The 21,744-nt window shown below is 37.7% G+C and overlaps 2 protein-coding genes and 1 long non-coding RNA gene across 3 annotated transcripts; 1 reads left to right on the top strand and 2 right to left on the bottom strand.

Annotated features, from left to right (window-relative positions):
• Positions 1 to 2,587: 2,587 nt before the first annotated feature.
• LOC136277490 (uncharacterized) lies at positions 2,588 to 6,700 on the bottom strand. Its single transcript, XR_010715908.1, has 3 exons — positions 5,695 to 6,700; positions 4,544 to 4,642; positions 2,588 to 2,789 (listed from the first exon to the last, which is right to left on the bottom strand). It is a non-coding gene; the product is annotated as an uncharacterized lncRNA (long non-coding RNA).
• A 215-nt stretch (positions 6,701 to 6,915) lies between these two features.
• LOC131788065 (transmembrane prolyl 4-hydroxylase) lies at positions 6,916 to 12,485 on the bottom strand. The gene is made up of 10 exons (XM_059105137.2): positions 11,962 to 12,485; positions 11,248 to 11,329; positions 10,962 to 11,140; positions 10,556 to 10,617; positions 10,329 to 10,363; positions 9,979 to 10,129; positions 9,586 to 9,643; positions 9,293 to 9,405; positions 8,470 to 8,560; positions 6,916 to 7,748 (listed from the first exon to the last, which is right to left on the bottom strand). The coding sequence occupies exons 1-10, from the start codon at positions 12,247 to 12,249 to the stop codon at positions 7,470 to 7,472; spliced, it is 1,338 nt and encodes a 445-aa protein (XP_058961120.1). The 5' UTR covers positions 12,250 to 12,485; the 3' UTR covers positions 6,916 to 7,469.
• Positions 12,486 to 13,651: 1,166 nt separating this feature from the next.
• Positions 13,652 to 21,434, top strand: LOC131788068 (uncharacterized). Its single transcript, XM_059105139.2, has 11 exons — positions 13,652 to 14,058; positions 14,815 to 14,896; positions 15,458 to 15,633; positions 16,359 to 16,417; positions 16,523 to 16,557; positions 16,739 to 16,919; positions 17,667 to 17,724; positions 18,231 to 18,343; positions 18,660 to 18,741; positions 19,636 to 19,983; positions 20,195 to 21,434. The coding sequence occupies exons 1-11, from the start codon at positions 13,669 to 13,671 to the stop codon at positions 20,777 to 20,779; spliced, it is 2,109 nt and encodes a 702-aa protein (XP_058961122.2). The 5' UTR covers positions 13,652 to 13,668; the 3' UTR covers positions 20,780 to 21,434.
• The last annotated feature ends 310 nt before the right edge of the window (positions 21,435 to 21,744 follow it).

Here is a 21,744-nt window from a genome sequence, read left to right as displayed (position 1 = left end):
ATCATTGTTTATTTTGATATCATATTTATTGGGTTATTATAACATTCTTAAAGAAAACCCCGAAAGTAAATTGATGAAATTTAACGAAACCAGAAAGAAAAAGAAATTTGGAACAAAAACGTGCTGAGTTATCATTTTGTTGATCTCAAAAGAAAAAATTACTTAAGAAATCATCTTCAGGAACAAATAAATACAGATATAAAGAAGATTAGATTTCGATCTACACTCTGTGCAGAATCGAAACAGATCGCGTGAGTCTGTCTTTGGTAAGAGATCCGCAGAGCCTCATATCTCATTATTTAGATACCACCTTATCATTATTATTATTTCTTGTCGTTGTCACGGTCATTCTTAGTCGTGTCGGTAAAATTCAAGGAAATGAAATTGGCGCTGATTACCTGTCTACACTTCATGCCCGTTGGGCTGACCTTGAATAACCTTCACGGGGTCACATTTAGTACGGCCGCCATATTGTTTTCATTGGAAATGCAAATCAAACTCGCCCCACGGGACGGCTGCCCAGCCATTTTCGGCAAGGTTTTGTTTTAATTTTTTTGCTATTTACGTTTGAGACTGGCCCATAGTACATTGTTTAAAAAAAATTTCAGCTTCTTCAATTTGTCAATATTTAGTGCACACTTTATCTGTTTTTCTCCCCTCTAAATTGAAAAGGAGTTATCTGTCAGCTAAGAACAACATTGTGGAATTTACAATTTAATTGCAAATGAATTCACAAATAGCACGATTTTCTCACATATTCATGCAAGAGAGTTTTCACTCCTGTCTTTTTGTAGTTAGATTCAAACTATTCTATCAAGTAAAAAATAAGATTCTGTGAAAATTTGATGGCGGCTTTAGCGAGTATGACCCAAGAGAAAGTAATTTTTGCTAGCTCGTAAAATTCAAAGGAGAAACTCGCTTCATTCTCTTGCTCAGGCTATCCAAGGGCATTAATTTATCAGCTAACCCTTTAACTCCCATGAGTGATAAACATGTAACTTCTCTCTACAATACCTATACATTATTCAGCAAACAGGTAATGAGAATACTCAAACTCATCACTATTACCTTGATTAAACACCAAATTCTCGTAACCAATTTACAAGAAAATGTGTAGTAGCTAGAGGGGAGAATTAACAATCAGATCTTGGGAGTTATGGGGTTAACATGATTACGACATTCTTGAGTTTCTCATCGGTAGTTTCTTGTTCACTTTTAGTGTAACTTTATACTATGTCGGATTTCCATGGAATCACAAGTATTGCATATGTGGTGGACTCAGATGGACAATGACAGCTCTGACATGAAGAAGTCTGTGGATCAAGCAGGATTTGCGTTTTGCACAGTCATCTCTAGGTACATAATAGATTATATCCATACCATAGTTTCTTTGCCAAAATTTAGATTCATCCAAATTTTTCTAGAACAGAAAATTGCGAGTAGGATAAAACGAAATTTTTTTCTAACCGATCACAAGCGAAAATCTCTAAGCCAAGGTGAGATTCTATATGTTAGTATTAAAAGCTACGAGCAATTTTTTCACAAAAATCTTTACAGTTGTTTGGTGCCATTTTTTTAAAACAACTGCACCATTGATAGAACGGAAAAACAAAATCTCTATTACTAACTTCAAGGAATTATCAGGCAAGCAATTAATATTTTGATATTGGGAACCAAAAAATTCAGCAGCTAGCACCATACTTTCATGAAACTGCAATGAAATGTTTACCATTAAGATATGCCAAATTTCTAGACTGAAAATTCTCCTTCACCCAAATGTACTTTAAGAAACATCTTTAAGAATTTTATGCAACTTTTACATGTAAATTGATTTAAGCAATTTTTTCAGCATGTCAATTCGACTTCAACATACTTTTCCTGTAAAATTCTGTAAACAATACAATTAGACTTCGTTACGTTGGTCAGTCAAACTGACTTTTTGGCTTGACTTGCAAAATCATTTATTTTGGTCAGTCGATCTGAAGTATCACTTAGAAATTTGTCTTTGCTTTTCCCATTATCGCAGTTTATACTGAATCTTTGACTAGTAATGATTTTCTTAAATACTTTTATTGTATTTTTACTTAATTTAACTCAGTAAAAAAACTCTTGTAATCAGCATTTAAGTTATTTATTCAAAATGAAATAAAACAAGTTATGATGAACAAATCAGTCTTCTTTTATTTACCAACAAAGTATTAAAAAAAATTGTGCGCTTTTAAAAGGAGCCTGGTAACTAGTCAAAATATAGGCTATCTCTTTTAAAAAAATTTGCGTATGGAGGGTTGCCGAGAGGAAAAAATATTCTGCGGATTTGAACAGCGTCTGGCATTGAAAAAAACATATACTAAACTTTTGATGGGAGAAAATCTATAGCACATGCAAGATTTTTCCCGCCAAAAGACTTAGTATATATTTCAATCAACACTAGACTTGATTCAAGAGCGCAGACATTTTTTTCCTTTGGGCAACCATCCATACCCAAAAAAAGTAGAAAATTTCCCACAAAAAGACTTAGTCTTTTTAAACTCTCTCCGAAACGGAAACTAAAAGCACATCCCTTTTTTTCTCAGCTGATAGACTTAGTTCTGTTCATGCAAATTACAAACTCCTTTCAAAAGCGCACAGTGTCTCCAACCGAAAACTTGCTTTTGCTTTTTCATCATGATATCGTTAGAAAGAGACAAGCTTAGTCATTCTTTATTAATTACAATGCATTGATTGATAGTTAAACTAAAAACTTGGTGGCTTCTCGGTGGATTATTCTTCAGCATGTACCACCTCACATCCTACAAATAAAAAAAATATGAAACATGAAAATGATTATCATTAAGTTAAAGTAGTATGAATTTTTGTAAAAATTGAAATCTTAGAATTGTATTCCAAAAGAATTACAAATAAAGTTATCCAGACAAACAAATAAGTTTGCTACCATGAGATAATTCATTAGTTCATCTTTTTGTTTTGTCTTTAATGAATAGAGAAACAACAGAATCAAGACTGTAAATTGTTTCCTACAGTTTAAAAAACCCATATTTTGACTTCATCGCATTTAACGTGAGCTGGAAGCGAGTGTACCCTTAAATTGAAATCTGGCATCATTTTTCTGGAGGAGTGGATAAACAACGCCAGCCCTTCTAGTTTTATAACTTTGACCTTTCATCACAAGCAATAAACCTCTCTATAAGCGATTGAATTGGGACCAAAATTTGTCCAGGTAATTGCATTGGGCTGAGAATAATCAAGGACAGACGTCATGCTTGTTTTCAGAAGTTGCAAGATTTATACTATGTATAAAGGTAGCAAGGGATGCTAGATATAAAGGGCAAAATTTTCTTTCATTAAGAGGTCAAAAACGCACGCTGTCAAGTAGTTTCGTAGGAAACCATGTCAGCGCTGAGTTATAACGTCAATGAATAAAACGCACGAATCAGCTAAACAAAAAAATGTATTTTTGTGCCACGATGCTAGAGCAATAAAATCAGCCCTGCTAAAAAAATTTCGTCGTCGATGAAATTAAATAAACTTGAACTTTTTTCAATGTTTTCAATTTCAAGTAAATTTGCTTGGGACACTAACCAAAATTAAGGGAAAATGTCCTGTGTCTCATCCAATCAGGATTTAATAATTTTGCCCTCCATGTTATCGAAAAAATGCTCTATATTAATGGGTGAATTCACGCTAAAATTCTCGAGAACTTTGCCGAGCAAAGCAAAATATTTCAGAAATTTAAGACACAATTAAATGACAATTCCCGAAATGCATACAGAAATTTGCAATAACGTTGTCATGGTTAAAGGCAAACAAGGAAACGCCCTAATAGGAATTTATGATTTATTTCATAGCCAAGCAATTTTCACAGAATTTATTTCGAAACATTCTTTCAAACTTCTTCCTTTTATGTGTCAGCCAATTTATGTGATATCTCTCGTTTTTTAGTTCACGGCAGTTTTTATTTATATTTGAGTCCTCCCGCGATTTGTTCGATGAAAGGAAAACTGCCATCAATTTGCAAGAAAAGATGTATGGTGTACTATCAATTGTCCTTCATACTATACGTCTTTGTTATCTTTAGTGCATTGTACATGTCACACTGTAGAGAGCAAAACAAGTGAAACATTCATTACACCTCACGCTTTATTTTAGTTAATAAAAAAGCCAATCAAAATGAGCGTATAATTCAAATAATCTTATAAACAACTTATAACATACATCAAAAGGAGAGGAAAATTAATTAATTACGAAATACAAGGAAATTAAATCACTACCAAAGCTCTGTTCTCGCCTTGAAAAATAGCACTGTTTGGAAATTCTATCGAAACGAGATGCGCCAAGATATGTGACGTCATGATTCGGTACCCACACTATTGATTGATAAATTGCGAAAACAACAGATTACCCTTGGGACCAATCTTTTCCAAGACATTCAAAAATGGCACGCGTTTTAACACGGCTCAGAGAAAAAACTTTTGCAATTCATAATCACGGTAAAAAAAATCTGCATTTAACTTCTATGTAAACACATTTAAAAAAATTGTAATACCTCTCCTACTTTATCAAAAATTAGCTCATCAACCTGCTTCGCCAGCGCCTGTCCCTTGAACCCTGGCCACACGCTCTTGTCCCAAACTTCAACATGAACCTTAAATAATACCAAGGCACAATTTATCCTAAGAACCTGTTATTGTATATTTTGGAAATATTTACGTGGAACCCCTTAATTATAAATTACTATTTTAAAGAAAGATGTTGTCTTATAGACAAACTATTATTTGCGCCAGGATTTTCTTTCCCCCTAGTGCTTTTTGCATAATGAAGTACGGGTGTAGAACGGAATTTTGTCCTCTACTCCAACCACAATCCGTTTTAACTTTCAAATTGTTCAACTTTTATTTACATTAAATGAATGAAGGGGTAAGATTGTAAAGCCGAAACTGTGGTGCGCTGCGCCGGTGGGGTATCACATTGCAGATTCGCGCTGAAGAAGGGTTAAAACTCTAAACGTTAGGTTTAGAAACTCTCTACGATGGACAGCTATATCATCAGCCCAGTTACTAAAACCAGATTTATTTAATCACTTCAGTTTGAAAAATTGCTATTTGAAGTTGCATTCCAAAATTGAGGCGCTTTGAGCGTGCGAGCCATTGTCCTGAGCCCAAGCATGAGTGACAATTCACCTCTCCTACTTGAACAGGCAGACATACGATTCTTTTTGTCTCGAGCACATATTTAAAGTCAACTCTAGATCTTCTCTAAACATATGAATAAAGAGGGTAAGTTTCTTAAGAAACTGTGGGGCTGCGTCGGTGGGAGTAACAAGGTAATTTGGTATCATCAACTGAATTGATAACGTAAATGAGCTACCATTAAAAGTTTTAAAGCTGACTTTTCTCGCGATAGCTCTTCGTCAAAGCGAATGACGAAGGGCCAACGCTCGAAACGTTAGCCTAGAAATTCTTTACGGTGGCCAATTTATGTTATCAACTCAGTTGATAGTGCCGAATTACCTTGCCTTCTCTGAACAAAAACGTTGATTTATTTCTAAAATGAATAACATGCACTGTTATTTCAGAAAATTTTCCAGAGTTTTAAGTTCAAATTTACTCAGTATGAGAAATGTAAGAAAGCATAATCCCGTAAAACAAGGTACATCGATAACTCTTCAAGCGGGGTGTACAAAATAACTGTACTTACCGAGGCAGTCTTTCAGAAGTCGACAAGCTCGGAGGAACCTTAATTAACCACGTGCGACGTTCGAGTTTGCTTTCATCTTCAGCTTAAGTCGAGTCGCTCTTGGATTGGTTGAGTCCTTGGTAACTCGGCTGGCGTAGCCTGAAAGTTCTGACGCTACCAATTGTCCCAGTAAGCGTGTCAATTTAACATATAGAGCAGTTTCCGTTGCTTTTTTCGGAGAGACATACATGAACATGGAACAAGAAGCAGCGAAGGTTAAGAGGAATTGAATAGTAATTGGCATCATCACGTGCTTGAGAAAAATTATCAGCAAGTTAGATTTAAAATTTGCATAAAATGATGGAGGAGGGTTTGATAGTTAGGTGGGGAGAAGCTAAACCGAGGCTTGCTTTGCGAAATAAAGAGGTACAAGAAAAATTTCGTCCCTTCTTTTAGGAAAACAAACCTTCATAAACCGAGGCTTGCATTTACTTATTGCAATTTTTAAGAGGAAAAAGAGGGGGGAAGAGGATCAGGTTCCCAGGGTCCCAGGGTCGGGGGATACTATTGCACTATTTTCAAATATAATATCCTCTGCTAGTTCTAATCATGTTGTCTGAATTAGTTTAAAGATCTTAAAATCAATTCTCAGATTTGTGTAGCACAGTTGCTACTTTTCTTTCTTCTCATTACTTGAACGCTTGGAAATGTAATCAACCACCTTTTGGTCATTCGAACCCCTGAGACTGAAAAGGTGAAGCCCATTTTACGTGTGATTTGCGGACCAACCTTCACGCGGCGCTGGGATACCTATGTGGCCAATATCTACAGTCTCGTCCGACAAATAATGCTGACTAGAGGGATGTGTTGTCTAAACTAATTTCCAAGAAAACAACGCACAGCAATTGGAAGGGCCGGGAGAATAGCTTATCAGATATTGGGTGTTAACATGTTGTTCGCGATTCACTGCGGATGGAACAGACAGAATAAAGGGCGTGGCCATGGTCACGTGTTCTCTAGCCTCAGTGTGAACAAAGCATGAAGGTACCAAAGACAAATCAAACGGATCAATATCAGTATCTGAGCAACTGCCCACCTACCCCTCCCCTAACCCAACATTAACCTTAACTTGTCGTCAATTGACTGTTGTTGAGTTAGGGGAGGGGTAGGTGGGTAGTTGCCCAGATACTGATATTGATCCAATAGAACAAACAAAAAGACAACTACAAAAATTACGCAACACCAAAGAGAAACTAAAATTTAATTGTTAAAAACAATTTTCTACCTGTTTCACTATTTCATTATTTTTCTAATTACCTGCAGTGGTGTCTAAGGACTACATTCACACCTTCCCCTCCCGGCACAAATGCCAGCTTCATAGTTTCATGAGGCAATTGCCCCAGGGTAACGTCGAAAACCGCTGAATTCTACAGAGAAAACTCATCAAAAAAGTTTTTCTTACCTTAAACAGTCCTGGTACGGTGCTTAATATTTATAAGGTAGTAAAATTAGATTTGACGAGTGTATTGAGAGAAATACGACCCCCTGAATTACTTCCCGAAAATCACCGCAAAAGGGGGGGGAGGCTAGAATTGTTTTTGGAAGGATAAAAAATATGAATTCGAGAGAAAAGGCGTCAGTGCATTGTTAAACACCAATTCAGTTACATTCTCAGAGTCCCTTTTTTCCCGCCCCAGTCTCTCTTTGATTTTGGAGGACGAGTAGAGAGAAGACGCTGAGAACAAGGTCACAATCTTTTTTAGTGTTATTTTAAAACAATAACAATTCAAAGCTTCTCATTTAATTTTTTTCTTAGGATTTTTGTACGAAACCATAGTCTCTCGCGAGTCTCCAAGGATATTTATCCAATTGTTTGCAATCCATTTTTCTCCTTTGATGATATCACACCCTCCATGATAAGTCATTTCGTCCAGTCTCCCGTGCCATCCAGTCTTTTCATCCCGCAAGTGATTGTACCACAGGATGGCTGTTCCTTTACGAGGTTTTACGAATAAGTTGGCTTTGTGACAATGCTTGCTCAGGTCGCAGCGAAATTTGGTGATCTCCGCCCACGCCTGGATTCAAAGGAAATAAAACACCTAAATGAGATGGATGCATTTTATCTCCTCGCTTGAACGACGTAATGCTGAGTTGAAGCGTAACGTTTCACCCTATCACTGCCAGGAGTGCTCAAAATGGAATTTCTCCTTACAATATCACAAGAATTGAAAGCACATGGATAATGAGAAGAGAGGAAGGCACCAATTAGTGAACATTCTTTCACTGGGAACCAAAGTCTTTGAGCTTAAATAAAACAAATAACGTAGGAAGACAGAGAGAGAATTGACTTTCAGATCTTGTGAGTGAAAGATTAAGGCAACGGAAAACGCCAGTGAAAAATGAACACTCGTTTTGTTCACTTTTCCTCTAGAACTTAAATCCAAAATAACGAAAGATTGAAAAAGGAACACCTCGTTTCCAGTTAATTCCAGTATTTTCACCAACGTCTACAAACGGTTAAATGTGGACAGCGATAATTTCACTTCTTTGGTGTTTGACGTGGACGAATATCAAGTTGGAAAGCGATCAAAGAAAGATCAGATATTATTTTATCAGCTAAAATACTGATCAGATCCCACATTTTCAAACTTGACATATAAGGTAATTTATGCTATTTTATACTGAGGGTTAAAATTTGGAATGCAGGGGGAAAATTTTCACAATAAAATTTAGCACCTTATGGCACATTCGTTTAGGAGAAAAAAACTTATCGTTTGTTTGCTGTTTATTTTTTACCTCTGTGCTAAATGTTGCATTATCCGCAACTGGAAAGGCAGTCTCGCCTCCTTCTTCCACATCATTTAAAAAGTACAACACTGTAATATACCTGTAAGAAAATGATCGAGGCTCTTCAAACTTTACTTCAAACATATCCTATAGTCAGTTATATTAAGATTAGACTCCTTCTACCAAGGTTTGTTACCTCGCGTCACGCAATGTGATCTTTCTCGTTTCCCAACGAGAGCTTAACATGACATGACCAAACAAGGGGATCTTAACACATGTATGCCCTTCACATGTACGACGAAATTTCTGCCACTTACCCAACCAATGGAATTTAAAACGAGACTGAGTCTAACTAAAATCTAAATCCCTCTCCGCATTTCTCACAATTAGGTTTGCATACACGTTCTCACCATGAGTTCACCATCAGCTCTTCTCCAGACCCGACCGAATATTATTTGTGGGGAAGATTACCCACTGGTTAAATATGACTTCTTAGCCTGTGGATAAGTTTTCGCGCCTGTAAACAAAGCGGGCTGGTTCGACTCTAGCTTACGAGCAGACGCACATAATTAGCGCTACAGGAAGTCCGTTTCTCCGCCCGCGCGTGGATTTGAGACGAGTCGGGGAGAGGTTTTCTGGGGCTTGGCTCTAGACCCCTTGCACACCTTTAGCGGGTTCGCCTCGCTCAAGTCGCTCCAGGGCGTATAAACGCTCGTGGAGAAGTACTAATATTGCTGGCAGGCTAACTCGACTCTGTAAACCTCGTGAAAAGCCAGCAAAATGCTTGCGCAGCAGCACCAATGAAAACTGCACGTAATCTATTTTTTTTTACCGACAAAGACGACAGTGACTTCTATCACGGAAAGCACAACAAGGAACGTTCGGTTCAAAATCTTGGGAATCGTGATGACAGTGATAGTGGCCCTCGGGATGGTAATGGACAACCTAAGAGTGAAAAAAGAAAAAGAAAGAAAGAATGAATAACAGCATCGAGCCACTTATCATTCGGGAAGGGTCCCGAAAGGTTATTATCACCGCCACCTCATTCCTCTACTAACTTAAACACAGCGGAAACATAGATCAATGGATTCTTTCAATAAAAAAAAAAAAAAACGGAATGCTTACCTGAAGTTCTTCACTCTCCTCTATAACTGCCCTTGGAAGCTTTGTTAGAGCCGCCACTCTGAAAGCCAATGATTATATTTTTTAATGCAAAAAAGTTTTTAAAAGATGTTTTGACGTTTTCAGCAAGTTTGTTAGACATTTTTTTAATTTAGATATTGGCTACCAGAATCTGGCTACTCCTATTTTAGTAACCTATTAAGTGGACTGCAAATTATTCAAGATACTCCAAATAAAAATTTCCCATAAGTTCCCTTGACACCAAGTCGCGCGACCATCCTGTTACCTCTTAAAAACCAGGAGGTGATCAACTTGTAACTTCCAAAATTGTGCGGAAAATAGATGGAAAAGTCAACAAAAGGCTGTCATTCACTCCCTTAACCTCTTTTTATTTACCTGTCATTGAGTCCTTTGATCTTTCGATGATCCAACCATGTTTGCTGACTGTTTCGGCTTTTCACCCGAGGAAGTTTTTTTGCCATGTTATGAAGACTTTTCATAATCTTGTTTGTCGTCACTGCAAGGAACTCTTTTAAATCCATAACACCTTAAAAAAAAAAAGGTTAATTGTCAACTAACGGCAGAAATAGTGCAACGTGAGTAATCTGACCCATATTACTCTAAATCGAAATTTTGCCACTGAAAGTTTACATTGTGTTAAAAAATTCATCCTTTGGTTTCTAAATACCCAAAGAAAAAGGTTAAGTGCAAGGAGAATAGCAAAAAAAAAAGAACAAAATACAAACCATTGTTATTCTTGTCCACTTTCAGCTCAACAAACCTGCAGACGTTTAGTAAAAAGAAAAACATAGTTACAGCCTTGTCTTAACCATTAAACTCCCGGAAGTGATTAAAATGTGATGTCTCCCTAATTGTAACGGCGATGATCACAAAGGATTATATTTGTTGTAAATAGGACGAAGGAGGATAAGGAAATGATGACGATAACGTCCCACCCTGACGGGCCACTTACATTTTTGCGATGTCTTCTTCTGAGAAGTATAAATCACTGAGATCAACAAGATTATGCATTACCTACAAAAAAGGAATTAAAAGAGTTAGAATTTTGTTATCTTGAGGTTGATTGCCCGATTTTGTCTCCTCTTTGCTCATTTGAATTTATCCATCAAAGAATTGCAAGAAAATTGCTACAATAGATACTCGCACTCTTAACAAAAGGATACTCTCCCGGGTGAGGAGGGGGTTATACCTTGTCACACCCTCTTTACCCAGAGAAGAATTGCCTGACACTTGTTCTGGTGGGAGATGAGTTGAAAAGCTGAAGAAGATAGACTGACATTAACACTTGCGGGAGAACGAGATTACACCTCGAGCAAAATGCCAATAAATTTTAGATAGCATTGTCTACGACCTCGTACCTCTACTTTTTCAATGACACCATCGTTATTGTAATCCCAACTGTGAAACGTCGCCTTATTAGTTGGCTCAATGTTGATACCCGTTTCAGGGTCCTGGACCTCACTGGTGTCCAGGCCCGCCTTGGAAGCTCGGTTTATTATAGTCTGGCATTCGTCTTCGGACAGAAAATCGGGAATTTCTGACATGAAATAGAGATCAAGACATAAAATTTATTGATGAGTCAATACTGCGTTTAATATAAATAAATGGATGACAAAGAATTTAGGAAAATTTTAATTTTCTTACCGAAGATAGGCGGTCTTAAGCTAAGTGTCTTAATTTCATACACCTTTCCTGGGCTTAGTTGTCTTTTTTGCACATGGCCAACCTGAAGGGTAAACGTAATTTGTTAATAAAATATGCGTCTACGTGAGGCTAATTCAGGGGGGGGGGGGCGCAATGATAACACCTGAAAACACCTCCACCTCATGATACAGTTACAGATACATCTTTAAATCATAAGGATTGCGTTACGTGACTGTCACGTTTCAACAGGATTGGCATATTCTGTCTGTTTCATCAACGCTATAATGTTCATCTTGATGAAGATCAAATGATATTTTTACAAACTTAGACGCAAAAATGGTTAAAAAAAAAAAACTCCGTTACTGAATGGCTAAAAATGACCAAAAAATAAATAACCCGTGGACAAACATGATTCTACGAACAAGCAGGAATAAGTTATCCAGATATCATGGTACATACATACATACAAACATACATAGTTTATTTGAAAAAAATGCAATTAAACAACAACTTGAGATCCTAAATTGCATGTTAAGTTTGTGCCTACAATACATTCGAAATATACAATAGAGCGAAGGTAGCAGAAATACATTAAATACAAAGAAAATAGCTGTTAACTTAATATTGAATTAAATACAACGACACGTCACTAATACGATGGGTTCTTGAGCTGAAACTTATTTTCTGAGGTATTACTGGATCTCTATTTCTTACCTTCACACCATTTAATCGAGGTAGAACTTTAAAATCGGCATTCGTATCACTTCGTTTGGAATTTGAAGTTCCTATTGATTCTTTGGTTCTTTCCTTCGTCGCTTGGCGGAGGTTCGTCTCGATCCCAGATCCATTCTTGTAATACATAGCTACACATATCGCTACCAGAGCGGTTAAAGCGACGGCCACCGCCGTAGAAGGAAGAGACGATTTCGAGGGCTTCTTTGCTGCCTTTTGTTTTGATCTTTCCTTCGAGAATTTCTTGTTATCCGCACGCGGCGGCGCCATAGTTGATCTTTTAGATGGCTTCTTTCCCGTAACTAGTTGATTTCACGGCCGTGAACACCACATTTGCATATCATTTGTAAACAAAATTTAACAATGGCCCTCACTGAGATGTCAGATGTAGAGCGAGACATCCATAAATTTAACTTATCTAAGAATAACCAAGTTACAGCAGCTTGCTGAATCCATCATGTTTTCTCGAAAATTATTGCGGATTTAAACTTCAGTGAACACTGGCCAGCGTACGACCTCGATTGAGAAAATAAGTATTGTGTGACAGGCAAGTGTCATGCATTTTATCTCTCTTTCCCTGTAATTTGTAGCTGTCGACCAGACAAACAGGAACCTCGCAACTCGCAAGAATTTCAGTCTATGGCCGTGCGGTAAAAGGCAAAAAAAAAAACTAATAATAAAAACAAAAACAATATCTCTCTAAGTCAGCTTACAATATAATTTTATAATGAAATTAGTCACGATCAAACCGACTTCCTTCCGGTAATTGATATTCACTAAATTATGCATATCTAATTAGCGTTCAATTATTACAAAACGAGTTACATTCATTTCTCTCGATATAATTAGTCTTCATTACGATCATATGATCCTTTTTTTTTTCTAATGAGTTCTTGGTAAGTCATGGCAACCATTCTAAATGCCAAGTATTCCAAAAAATTGCTGTCGAAATACAGGAACCCTGGTGTTCCCTGGTGAGCCAGGGTCAAAAATATCAACTTTAGGCTATCCTTCTAAATTCGGGCATGCTATTCTTGCACTTTGGAAACCCCGGAAACTCCTTGCCTTTCAGAGACTGTTAAAGCTCGACGAAGTCGTTTCTCGTGACTTTTCTCTTGTTCGGCGACGCAAAAAAGACCTTTACCCTGCATGAGTGACTTAAAAAGGATCTCTATACACTTAATGGTTTGTGTATCATTCCGGGTATCATGCGAAACTTTAGCCTGGATATTTCAAGAACGTCTTTTATAATCCAGCTTTTCCATCATTGATCATCCCTGCTCTTTGTTCTTGCCTTTGTCTCCCTGAACTGAGAACAAAAGGTTTTATTCCATATGAGAGCAATTGAATAAATTGAATACAGCGGAATATTTTCTTCAAAGCTGAAAATAAAAGCAAAACATTAGACTGCACAACATCTTACGAAATACCCGCATCACTTTGCACTGAAAAGGCTTCCTCCCGTTTTTTACGCTCATGGTCCCTTCTGGTACCTGCCCTGCTCATTCAAACTGACCAATCACAGACGCTGGTGGCATCATACGCTTTCATATGGCTGCTTTAGAGTAAAACAATTTATTCTCCATGAATGAAAAACCTCTGAGCCGTAATATTTTGGATCATTAATTTATGAAGAATTTTTTGACCGAGGTTCCGAGGCCTTGACGGGAGCATAACAAGGCAAGATTGATGCAACTAATGGCGGATAGAACATCCCACCGCTTTGTCTGGTTTTTAGGTTTGGTTTTGATCATTGCGAGGGGTTTACAAATCAAAGCAAAAGATATCTCAATACATCAACACACGTGCGATAGCGATGAAAACGAAGAGGGCTTCTGTGACACGATAGATGAAATTAAATACGTTCAGAACGACGAAATTGTGGACTTAAAGGAAGAAATACCAAGAATACAAAAGACAGAACAAGTAGAAAGTCTTTCACAAGATTTGAAAGAGGGACAACAAAGTAACGAGGTTCATAACAATTTATCAGAAAGCAATGATAAACAAGTTTTATCTAACAGCAACACAACTACGGAATGGATTGGACTTCAGATTCCAGTTGTCGATGGAATTAAGGCAAGTTTAATTCTTCTTTGATCTCGCTTGAATATAATTTATTAGATGCCATTACTGCGTTCAGATTCCCCCTTATATAGGTATTTATATCTTTGTCTTAATCACCGACTTTCCATGTATAAGTTTACAAGCTAATACCCATAACCAGGAGACAATAACGCTAAGAGACTGGACTTCCATTCAGGCTCAATGATTTAATAAATAAGCTATTTTTAGATAAATCTCGCTATCAAAGATAGTAGAAGGATTTAGCATTTACCAATCTTGTGTCGCAAACTTAGCTTAAAAGAAATTTCAAGGTCGCATCGAAATGTTCTCAGACCGAAAAATATAAGTAACATGCGAGATTGCCTGGTTTATTTCCGAGAGATCATGCATACACTCTGAGTTTAAAATTGTAAGCTTCACAGGGTTTACCTTTGAAATAACGCTCTTCTGTCAGGTCCAATCCCTCTCTTTCTTGAGTCTAGTCGCGACTCTACCAGACCTCAAACAATAATGCTTAGAAAGGAAAGCCGATGTGCGTTCTTGAGTGGGAAGACTCACACAGGAAGAATGCAGAGGAGGCCGATAAAAAAAAAACATTCCTCTACTCATTACAATCATACGAAACCGCCATTATGCGCACCTTGTTGAAACATGTCTTATAGCCAAGTCGTAAAATGAGTTGATATTTAATCGAACTTTTACAAACAATTTAGGTTCTTTGCAAATGTAAACATTGCAGTAATGATACTTTTGTTACACGTTGGATAGGTTGGTCACATTCAAGAGATTGAAATTCTACCTGGCATCAAACGTCACATAAAAACCCTGAGCATGCGTCCTCTTGTATTTGGTAAGAGATCAGTCCTATGAGATAATTAGGATCAAAGTCAATACCTGAACAACAGCGCACCTATCCCTCCCCTAACCTAGCTTTAACCCTGATTTGTTACCATTTGACTGTTGTTGGGTTAGGGAAGGGGTAGGTGTGCAGTTGCTCAGATACTGACATTGATCCGTTTATCAACAACAGAAACACTTTCGTCATAACTGCTGAATATACACAGCGCTTGCCACATGAAAACATGATAAATGGTATACTCGCTAACGGGTAACTTGTGGTTTCGCCCGACTGTAAGTTCGCCCCGCTGTCTTGTTTCTACACTTGTGTCTCCTATAGGTATAATTTATAAGGAAATGTATGGCCTTCAGTAGGGAGAATTACTAACTTGATCTTGGGGGTTATGGAATTTTCGCACGGAGAGTGATTTAAGTGAGAGGAGGATTACTCTACACTCATCATGTGCGAGGCATGGTCAAATAATGCTATAGTAGTTAGAATTGCTACCATGCCTGTAGAACATTGCTCATTTAAAAAACTTGCTTTTCTCAATTTCATTCATCGTTTTTACAGAGATTCCCGATTTTCTTGATGAGGACGAATGTGAACTCATCATAGCTATGGCTGAAAACAAAAAACTCAATGATAATCCTAAGAAAACAGATAACCGAGGTGTTTACTATGAAGACCCTCTGAACACTTTCAAACAGTGGGACTTGAATGGTGATGAATACATTGACTCAGAGGAGGTTGGTAAAATCGCGTCTCTAAATAGTTCTTCTTGGAACACATTCTCAGTTAAAACAAACAAATAAACAAGCACATCTTATGAATGACACCGTGACCTATGACCTGGTCGAAGTCACTGTCACGCAGTCACTTCCACCAACAGTCCTGTTCAAGATTTCCCTTAATAGTAGGATTAAACGTATTATTATATAAACTACGGTATTTTACAAAGATTTCCAGCCCTGAGAAAAGCCGTAACTGTACAAGAGAAAAAATTACGATAATTTTTTACGTGTCCTTGATATCGCCAATCAGCCGCTGACACGTCACTCTCCTTTCGCGCCACTCTGTCAGGCTAATAATAAATGAATAGTAAAGTGTTCACCTTTAATGAAATCGACGTATGATCAACAAAAATTAATAATACGTAGTTGCTGTAGATATGGAATTTCTCTTCATCGTTTCATATCTCACTCGTAAGTGCAGCGAACGAATAAGATCGAGACACCTGAAGAGAATTTCCATATCTACACGCGTCGATGGATTATCCTATATCTAATAACTTAATTGTAATAGCCTATCTATAGAATCAAGGAGGACACTTGGGCACAGAGAGGTTCATCTGTGATTCTCAATGCCTTAGTCCATCCTTGAACTTGAGTTTAAAGATAAATTCACTTATATCACTTACTGCTCGTAATAAGAATTGCATACTAACATTCCTTTCTTTCCATTGCTGTTACAGATTGTCCTGATCCCTGGTAAAATGGATCTTAAATTTACCAAACATAACGCCACCGAGATGTAAGTGGGATTTATCGGTCAACATATTTTTTTAAAACTGGGAGAGAAATATGTTCTTAAAAAATTGCTTCTTTATTTATTGATTCGTTCATTTACTTTTAACAGGATGAAAACATTAAAATTGGATGAAGATGATAATGGTAAGTATGTTTGTGTCTCATTGGAGCACGATATACGATCCTGAATTTATCGAGGGTAACTGAATATGATCTATAATCAAGTAGGAGTAAAACTGTAGAGCGTGTTCCCCGCTTTCAAATAATTTGAAGTTATCACCTTCATTGACAAAATACGTCTTCTTTTTTATTTTTGTTTGACCAGGAAAAATCAACCTGACTGAATTCAAAAGCGTAGAACTGGAGGAAATAAGACAATATATTGCTGGCCTTCTGAATGATTCGTCACTGAGGAGAATACCTAACAGTAGAGTATCTTGGCTGTGGCATGATGAGGACGAACTGCTGAGATATCAGCCTGACTTATTGCATGGATTCCACGAACGGTCGGTAGTTACACGTTTGTTGTAGCCTATGAGATCTCCCACTCATAGTACTTAGTGCGACTCAATCCCTAAAAAAGATTTCTCCTAGAACGCAACCATAACAGGAGATGGCGGGTCTATTCTTGGAAAGATATGCCGGACAAAGAACTCTTGATGAGTGACCGCGGGTAAGGGGGGGAGGGGTGTTTGGAAGAGTTTAAAAGGGATCACATGGTTTTCAGCTGGAATGGAGGGGGATCAGTCGCTGTCAACAGAGTATAAAGGGGGGGGGAACCATGGAAAATTTACTGCTGATTAACTACAAATGAGGGAGGGGGGTTGGGTTACGAGAGGATCGTAAGAATATTATAGCGCTTTATGCTTGGATCAGGTAAATTTTATCGTGTCGAAACCAAAATCCACCTCCCCCAGCGATAAATGATGACCTGTCCCTGAGTAATTAGGGTTAGAGGAAGAACCTTCCAACAGGGGGAGGGGCGTGGGGGGAAGGGGGGGTTCTATACTAGCCTCTCACGGACATTGGAGGGTATACCACGTTGATTTTTTTGCTACCATGAATAACAAATTACTTAACACAAGGGTAAGATGTGACATGTAACCGATGACCCCCCCCCCCCCAGCTACACTCTAAACTACATAAATAATCAACACCTACAAAGGATCCCATTGAGGTATAACTTTGTTTAATTATAGTCTAACGTATGGTCTATAACGGGTGTATTTCTAACACTAAAGTTTTTCTTCCAGGCTTCAAGCAGTTACCAAAATACCAAAGGAAATTATTCAGGAGAGTGAACCCATGCAGGTAAACGGGAATAATATTTCTGAAAAAAACAAACCCTTAACCTCTACCACAAAAAAAGGAAAGAAACTAGGAACTGAAACATGGACATGACGTAACGTTGTCGCTACTTCAGTTGTTGCTGCAACGAAACAACTCTGCGCGCGGTGAGCAAGATAACAATGTTCCGTATGTGACACGCAAACTTGTTGTTGTTATTTTATTGTTGTTCTCAGATGACGAAAAATTCTCTGATTCTGAAAAACTTTGCAGTCTTTTTAGGGTTTTCCTTGAAAACAAAGAAAATAAACCAGAACTTCTTTGAATGACAAGTTGACCAATAGCGTGACCCAAATCCGTAGTCCGTCAGCTCCAGCAACAGTCCTATCATACCTCGCACCCGACCAATCTTCATTTTCTGTCTTCCTTCATTATTTTTTATTACCACTCACACCCACCTCATTTTGTGTTCATTAACGTATCTCGCAACAGCCAAGTCGTTGTTTTGATATTATACAATTCACTTTAAGGTGATGCAGTTTGAAGAAAACAACTATCAATATTGTCAACAAGACAGTGAGCCTAAATTTGAGGGTGTTCCCTGCTGTCTGTATGGAGACATGAAAGAATGCAGAATATGCAGGTATGTGAAAGACAATGAAAAGCATGAAAATTGAGACAAGTAGGACACCTCTCCAATCCATTTCGACTTTCTTGGCTATGTTTCACATTTTTTCCCACACTGAAGAATTGCCACAGAAGAAAAAGTATCGAGACAAAAAAAGGACTTCATAACCACACGTCTTCGATGTTGTGGGACAAAACTTGTGGAACAAAAATTTGAAGTGGAAGAAGTCAATCCGGAAGAAGTCAATCAGAAAAAATTTTTAAAGATTTCATAGCGTTACATGCCGTACTAGGTATAAATAAACAGTTATTTCTCTATATCATTTCCAAAGGTACATAACACTAGCTTATTTCCTCAACGATGTCGATGAAGGAGGGGAATTGGTGATGCCACTTGCAAATAGCGAATTTGAGGTAAGTCGATGCAAACACCTGGCAAAGATACGAAAGAAGCTATTTTTTAGTCCGGCCCCATATATAGATAGTGGTAATAAAATACGTAAAATGAAAAACTTTTAAAAGATGTAACTTTATGTAAGATAAAAATTGTTTTTTCAACAGTAAGCAGCATTAATGAAGGAAAAATAGCTTAGAAATTTTTGTCCGTCCAGAAAGGGAGGGGGAGAGGGACAGATCGGCAACTTGAGGTTCTAAACAGGGACAGGGGCCAATAAGGGAGACGATTTCATTAAAAATTTGAAGTTGTAGACGGGGAAGGTAGCGTTTATAAGGGAGAGGAGCTCATTAAAAAAAACTTGAAAGTCGAGATGGGGTTAACTCAAAATTTCAGGGAGGTGGTTGGTTTAATAGAGGATGGGTCTTAACTACAAAATTGAAGATCTTCACCGTGGAGGAAGAATATAGGCTTGCAGTTCTAGACGGAGAGGGCTTGCTAAGGAATGGAGCCTTAGAGATAATTGAAGTTCGAGGAATGGTGATTATTGGGAACATGAAGTTCTAGAAGATACCAGGGTACATGTGCTTATAAGAGAAAGAAGCTCATATAAACGTTAACTTCTAAACAAGGAAGGTTCCTCAGAGAAAGGGGCTCATTAGAAAATTGAAGTTCTTGACAGAGAGGAGGCGCATGAGTATTTGCAGTAACTAAATGGTCTACCACAATTTAGCTCTCGTAAAGGGCTAACGCTCAACGGGTCAGCTTTAGAAACTCTTTACGGTGGCCTATTTATATCATCAACTCAGGTGATAAAACCAGATAATCTTGTTATACACCTCCCCCCCTTAACACCGAACACTGACGCAGCGCCATAGTTTCTTTACAAACTTACCCTCTCAATCTCTATTTAGGATGACATCATGAACAACTCTGGTACCTGGACAGGGTTTTTCACTTACGACAAGACAACCGGAAGTCGAAATACCTTTGAAGTGGATATACAATTTAAAATGGATGGTGCTAATAAAGTTATTTATGGCAAAGGAAGTGACGACAACGGGGAATTCGAATTGATTGACAGTCTTTTGACAGGAAACGTAATACGATTCCGCAAGAAGTATTTGAATCAAGGAAACAAAGATTTTTCCATTAAATACGCTGGACAATTAAAGGGAAATACACAAATAGATGGAAAGTGGTGGGTTCCTGGCGGGGAGAAGATGCGTGGGAAATTTTTCATGCGTCACAAAGGATACGAGGTTTGTTTTATTTGAATTCGGTTTACAAGTGATATTGTCAGAGCAAAGTTATCAGACCTGAGTTACTTCAGCAGTAACTAGTAAATGTATAGAAAACCAAATAAGTGCAAATTCAGATTTTGCGAGCTAAATTTCTTCGTTTCAGACTATATTAAAGATTCCTTGGGTCTGTTCCGGTAGTTATTTCTAATCAAATGTTCCCTATCTGCAGAAATGGATGAACAATGCTATTGGGAAATGCAACTCACACGAGTACTGTGCTAAAGGCAAACTGGTCATCAAACCGAAACGAGGCAAGGCTGTCATGTGGTACAACCATGTGCCTAATGATGATGGTACATGGATCGGGGGACTGGATAACAGGATGTACTACGGTCACTGTGACGTCACTAAAGGCGAGAAATGGATGGCCACTAATTGGATCAACATAGATGGCGACGGGGAGATGGAGTTGAGGGCCTGGAAACGAGGTATAAACCTCATATCTGACACTAGGAAGCACTTGAACCAGAATATTCTTCAAAGAATGCGAAGAGCTGAAGACAATAAAGCACCAGATGAGATTGAAGAAGAACTTAACAATGATATGGAGAACACCCAAGAATGGACGTTTGAATCTCGTCCGAAAGAAAGACACGTTCTTAATGCTGTTGTATCACTGTTAGAATCTCTTAACGAAGAAGAAATGGTAGCTGTTTCGAAGAAAGTACATGAGAAACTTCAGATGCTATGTGTACCTTTAGTTCTAAACCAAGGCGGTAAAATTTCTTTAGTGGATGGAAGTAAGGCTGAGTGAAAGAGAAAACATTCTCGCCTCTAGAATGCAATCATAGGTAAAATAATTTTCGAACTTTTTTATTGTGGATAAAAAGTCATTATTTAAGAGTTGAACATTTTAAGGAAAGTTTATTAGAGGTACTAAGGAATCAGTCATTTTTCACATGGTTTTCAGGGCGGAGGGGTATCAGTCGTTGCCAACAGGGTATAAATTGACCGCCAATTAACTGGTAATGAGTGGCGGGAATCATAAGAGTATTATTTGCCTTATGTTGGGATTTCATTGTGACACAACCAAAATTCTCCAAGCCTCTCACCCCCGGCAATAACTATGATGACCGGTCCCTAAAGCTATATTGTTTATATTTCTGTACAGAGAAGCTATAACGTTGACGTTTCGTGTATGAAACCCTAATGTGTGTTGTTTTCCCATGACGGTCATTAAATATTCCTTTCCTGAAGTACATAGACATCATGTTGTACAAAGGGTTATTAATACATTTGTTGAGAAAACCATTTTGCGTGAGGATTCTCGCAGTAATTGAATGTAGAACGGTTCGTCAATTAGTGAAATGCTGGTGCGCAAGCATACATGTAGATGGTTATGAGTTTCTTTATCAGAACCCCTTTTTTCTTGCTGATCTGGTGTACACATGGTGGCTGTGCTAAAAAATAATTTGTTTCCATAAGAATACACGAAGCCAAGTATAAAAGTTGTTAGACTAAAGTGTAAAGTAAAGAAAAGAAAAAAAAAACAAAATGAAAGAAAAGAAAAATCAATGCAATCCCGGTTATTTTCGACATTTAATTGAAAATCGCTCCATTAGAAAAAAATTCACCTATCATCAACTCGTATATGTACCACAGAGAATTATTCTAAATTAGATGCACTGAAATGAAAAATAACTAAGCCATCATTATGGTCAACATTCATTATGGTGAACTCTTCTTCTTACCATAAGCCAAAGTAGTGAATGATCAAAA

This window comes from Pocillopora verrucosa, chromosome 12 (assembly GCF_036669915.1).
Source record: "Pocillopora verrucosa isolate sample1 chromosome 12, ASM3666991v2, whole genome shotgun sequence".
Classification (NCBI taxonomy): domain Eukaryota; kingdom Metazoa; phylum Cnidaria; class Anthozoa; order Scleractinia; family Pocilloporidae; genus Pocillopora; species Pocillopora verrucosa.
This window is presented reverse-complemented; position numbering and strand designations above follow the sequence as displayed.

What these genes read in the sequence shown, in the direction of transcription:
- LOC131788065 (XM_059105137.2), bottom strand. Translation starts at nt 12,249, where the DNA reads ATGGCGCCGCCGCGTGCGGATAACAAGAAATTCTCGAAGGAAAGATCA. An exon ending in CTCGATTAAATGGTGTGAAG is followed by an intron (nt 11,330 to 11,961) that starts GTAAGAAATAGA and finishes TTTACCCTTCAG; the next exon opens with GTTGGCCATGTGCAAAAAAG. An exon ending in CTTAAGACCGCCTATCTTCG is followed by an intron (nt 11,141 to 11,247) that starts GTAAGAAAATTA and finishes ATTTCATGTCAG; the next exon opens with AAATTCCCGATTTTCTGTCC.
- LOC131788068 (XM_059105139.2), top strand. Translation starts at nt 13,669, where the DNA reads ATGCAACTAATGGCGGATAGAACATCCCACCGCTTTGTCTGGTTTTTA. An exon ending in AGGAGAGTGAACCCATGCAG is followed by an intron (nt 17,725 to 18,230) that starts GTAAACGGGAAT and finishes ATTCACTTTAAG; the next exon opens with GTGATGCAGTTTGAAGAAAA. An exon ending in TGCGTCACAAAGGATACGAG is followed by an intron (nt 19,984 to 20,194) that starts GTTTGTTTTATT and finishes CCCTATCTGCAG; the next exon opens with AAATGGATGAACAATGCTAT.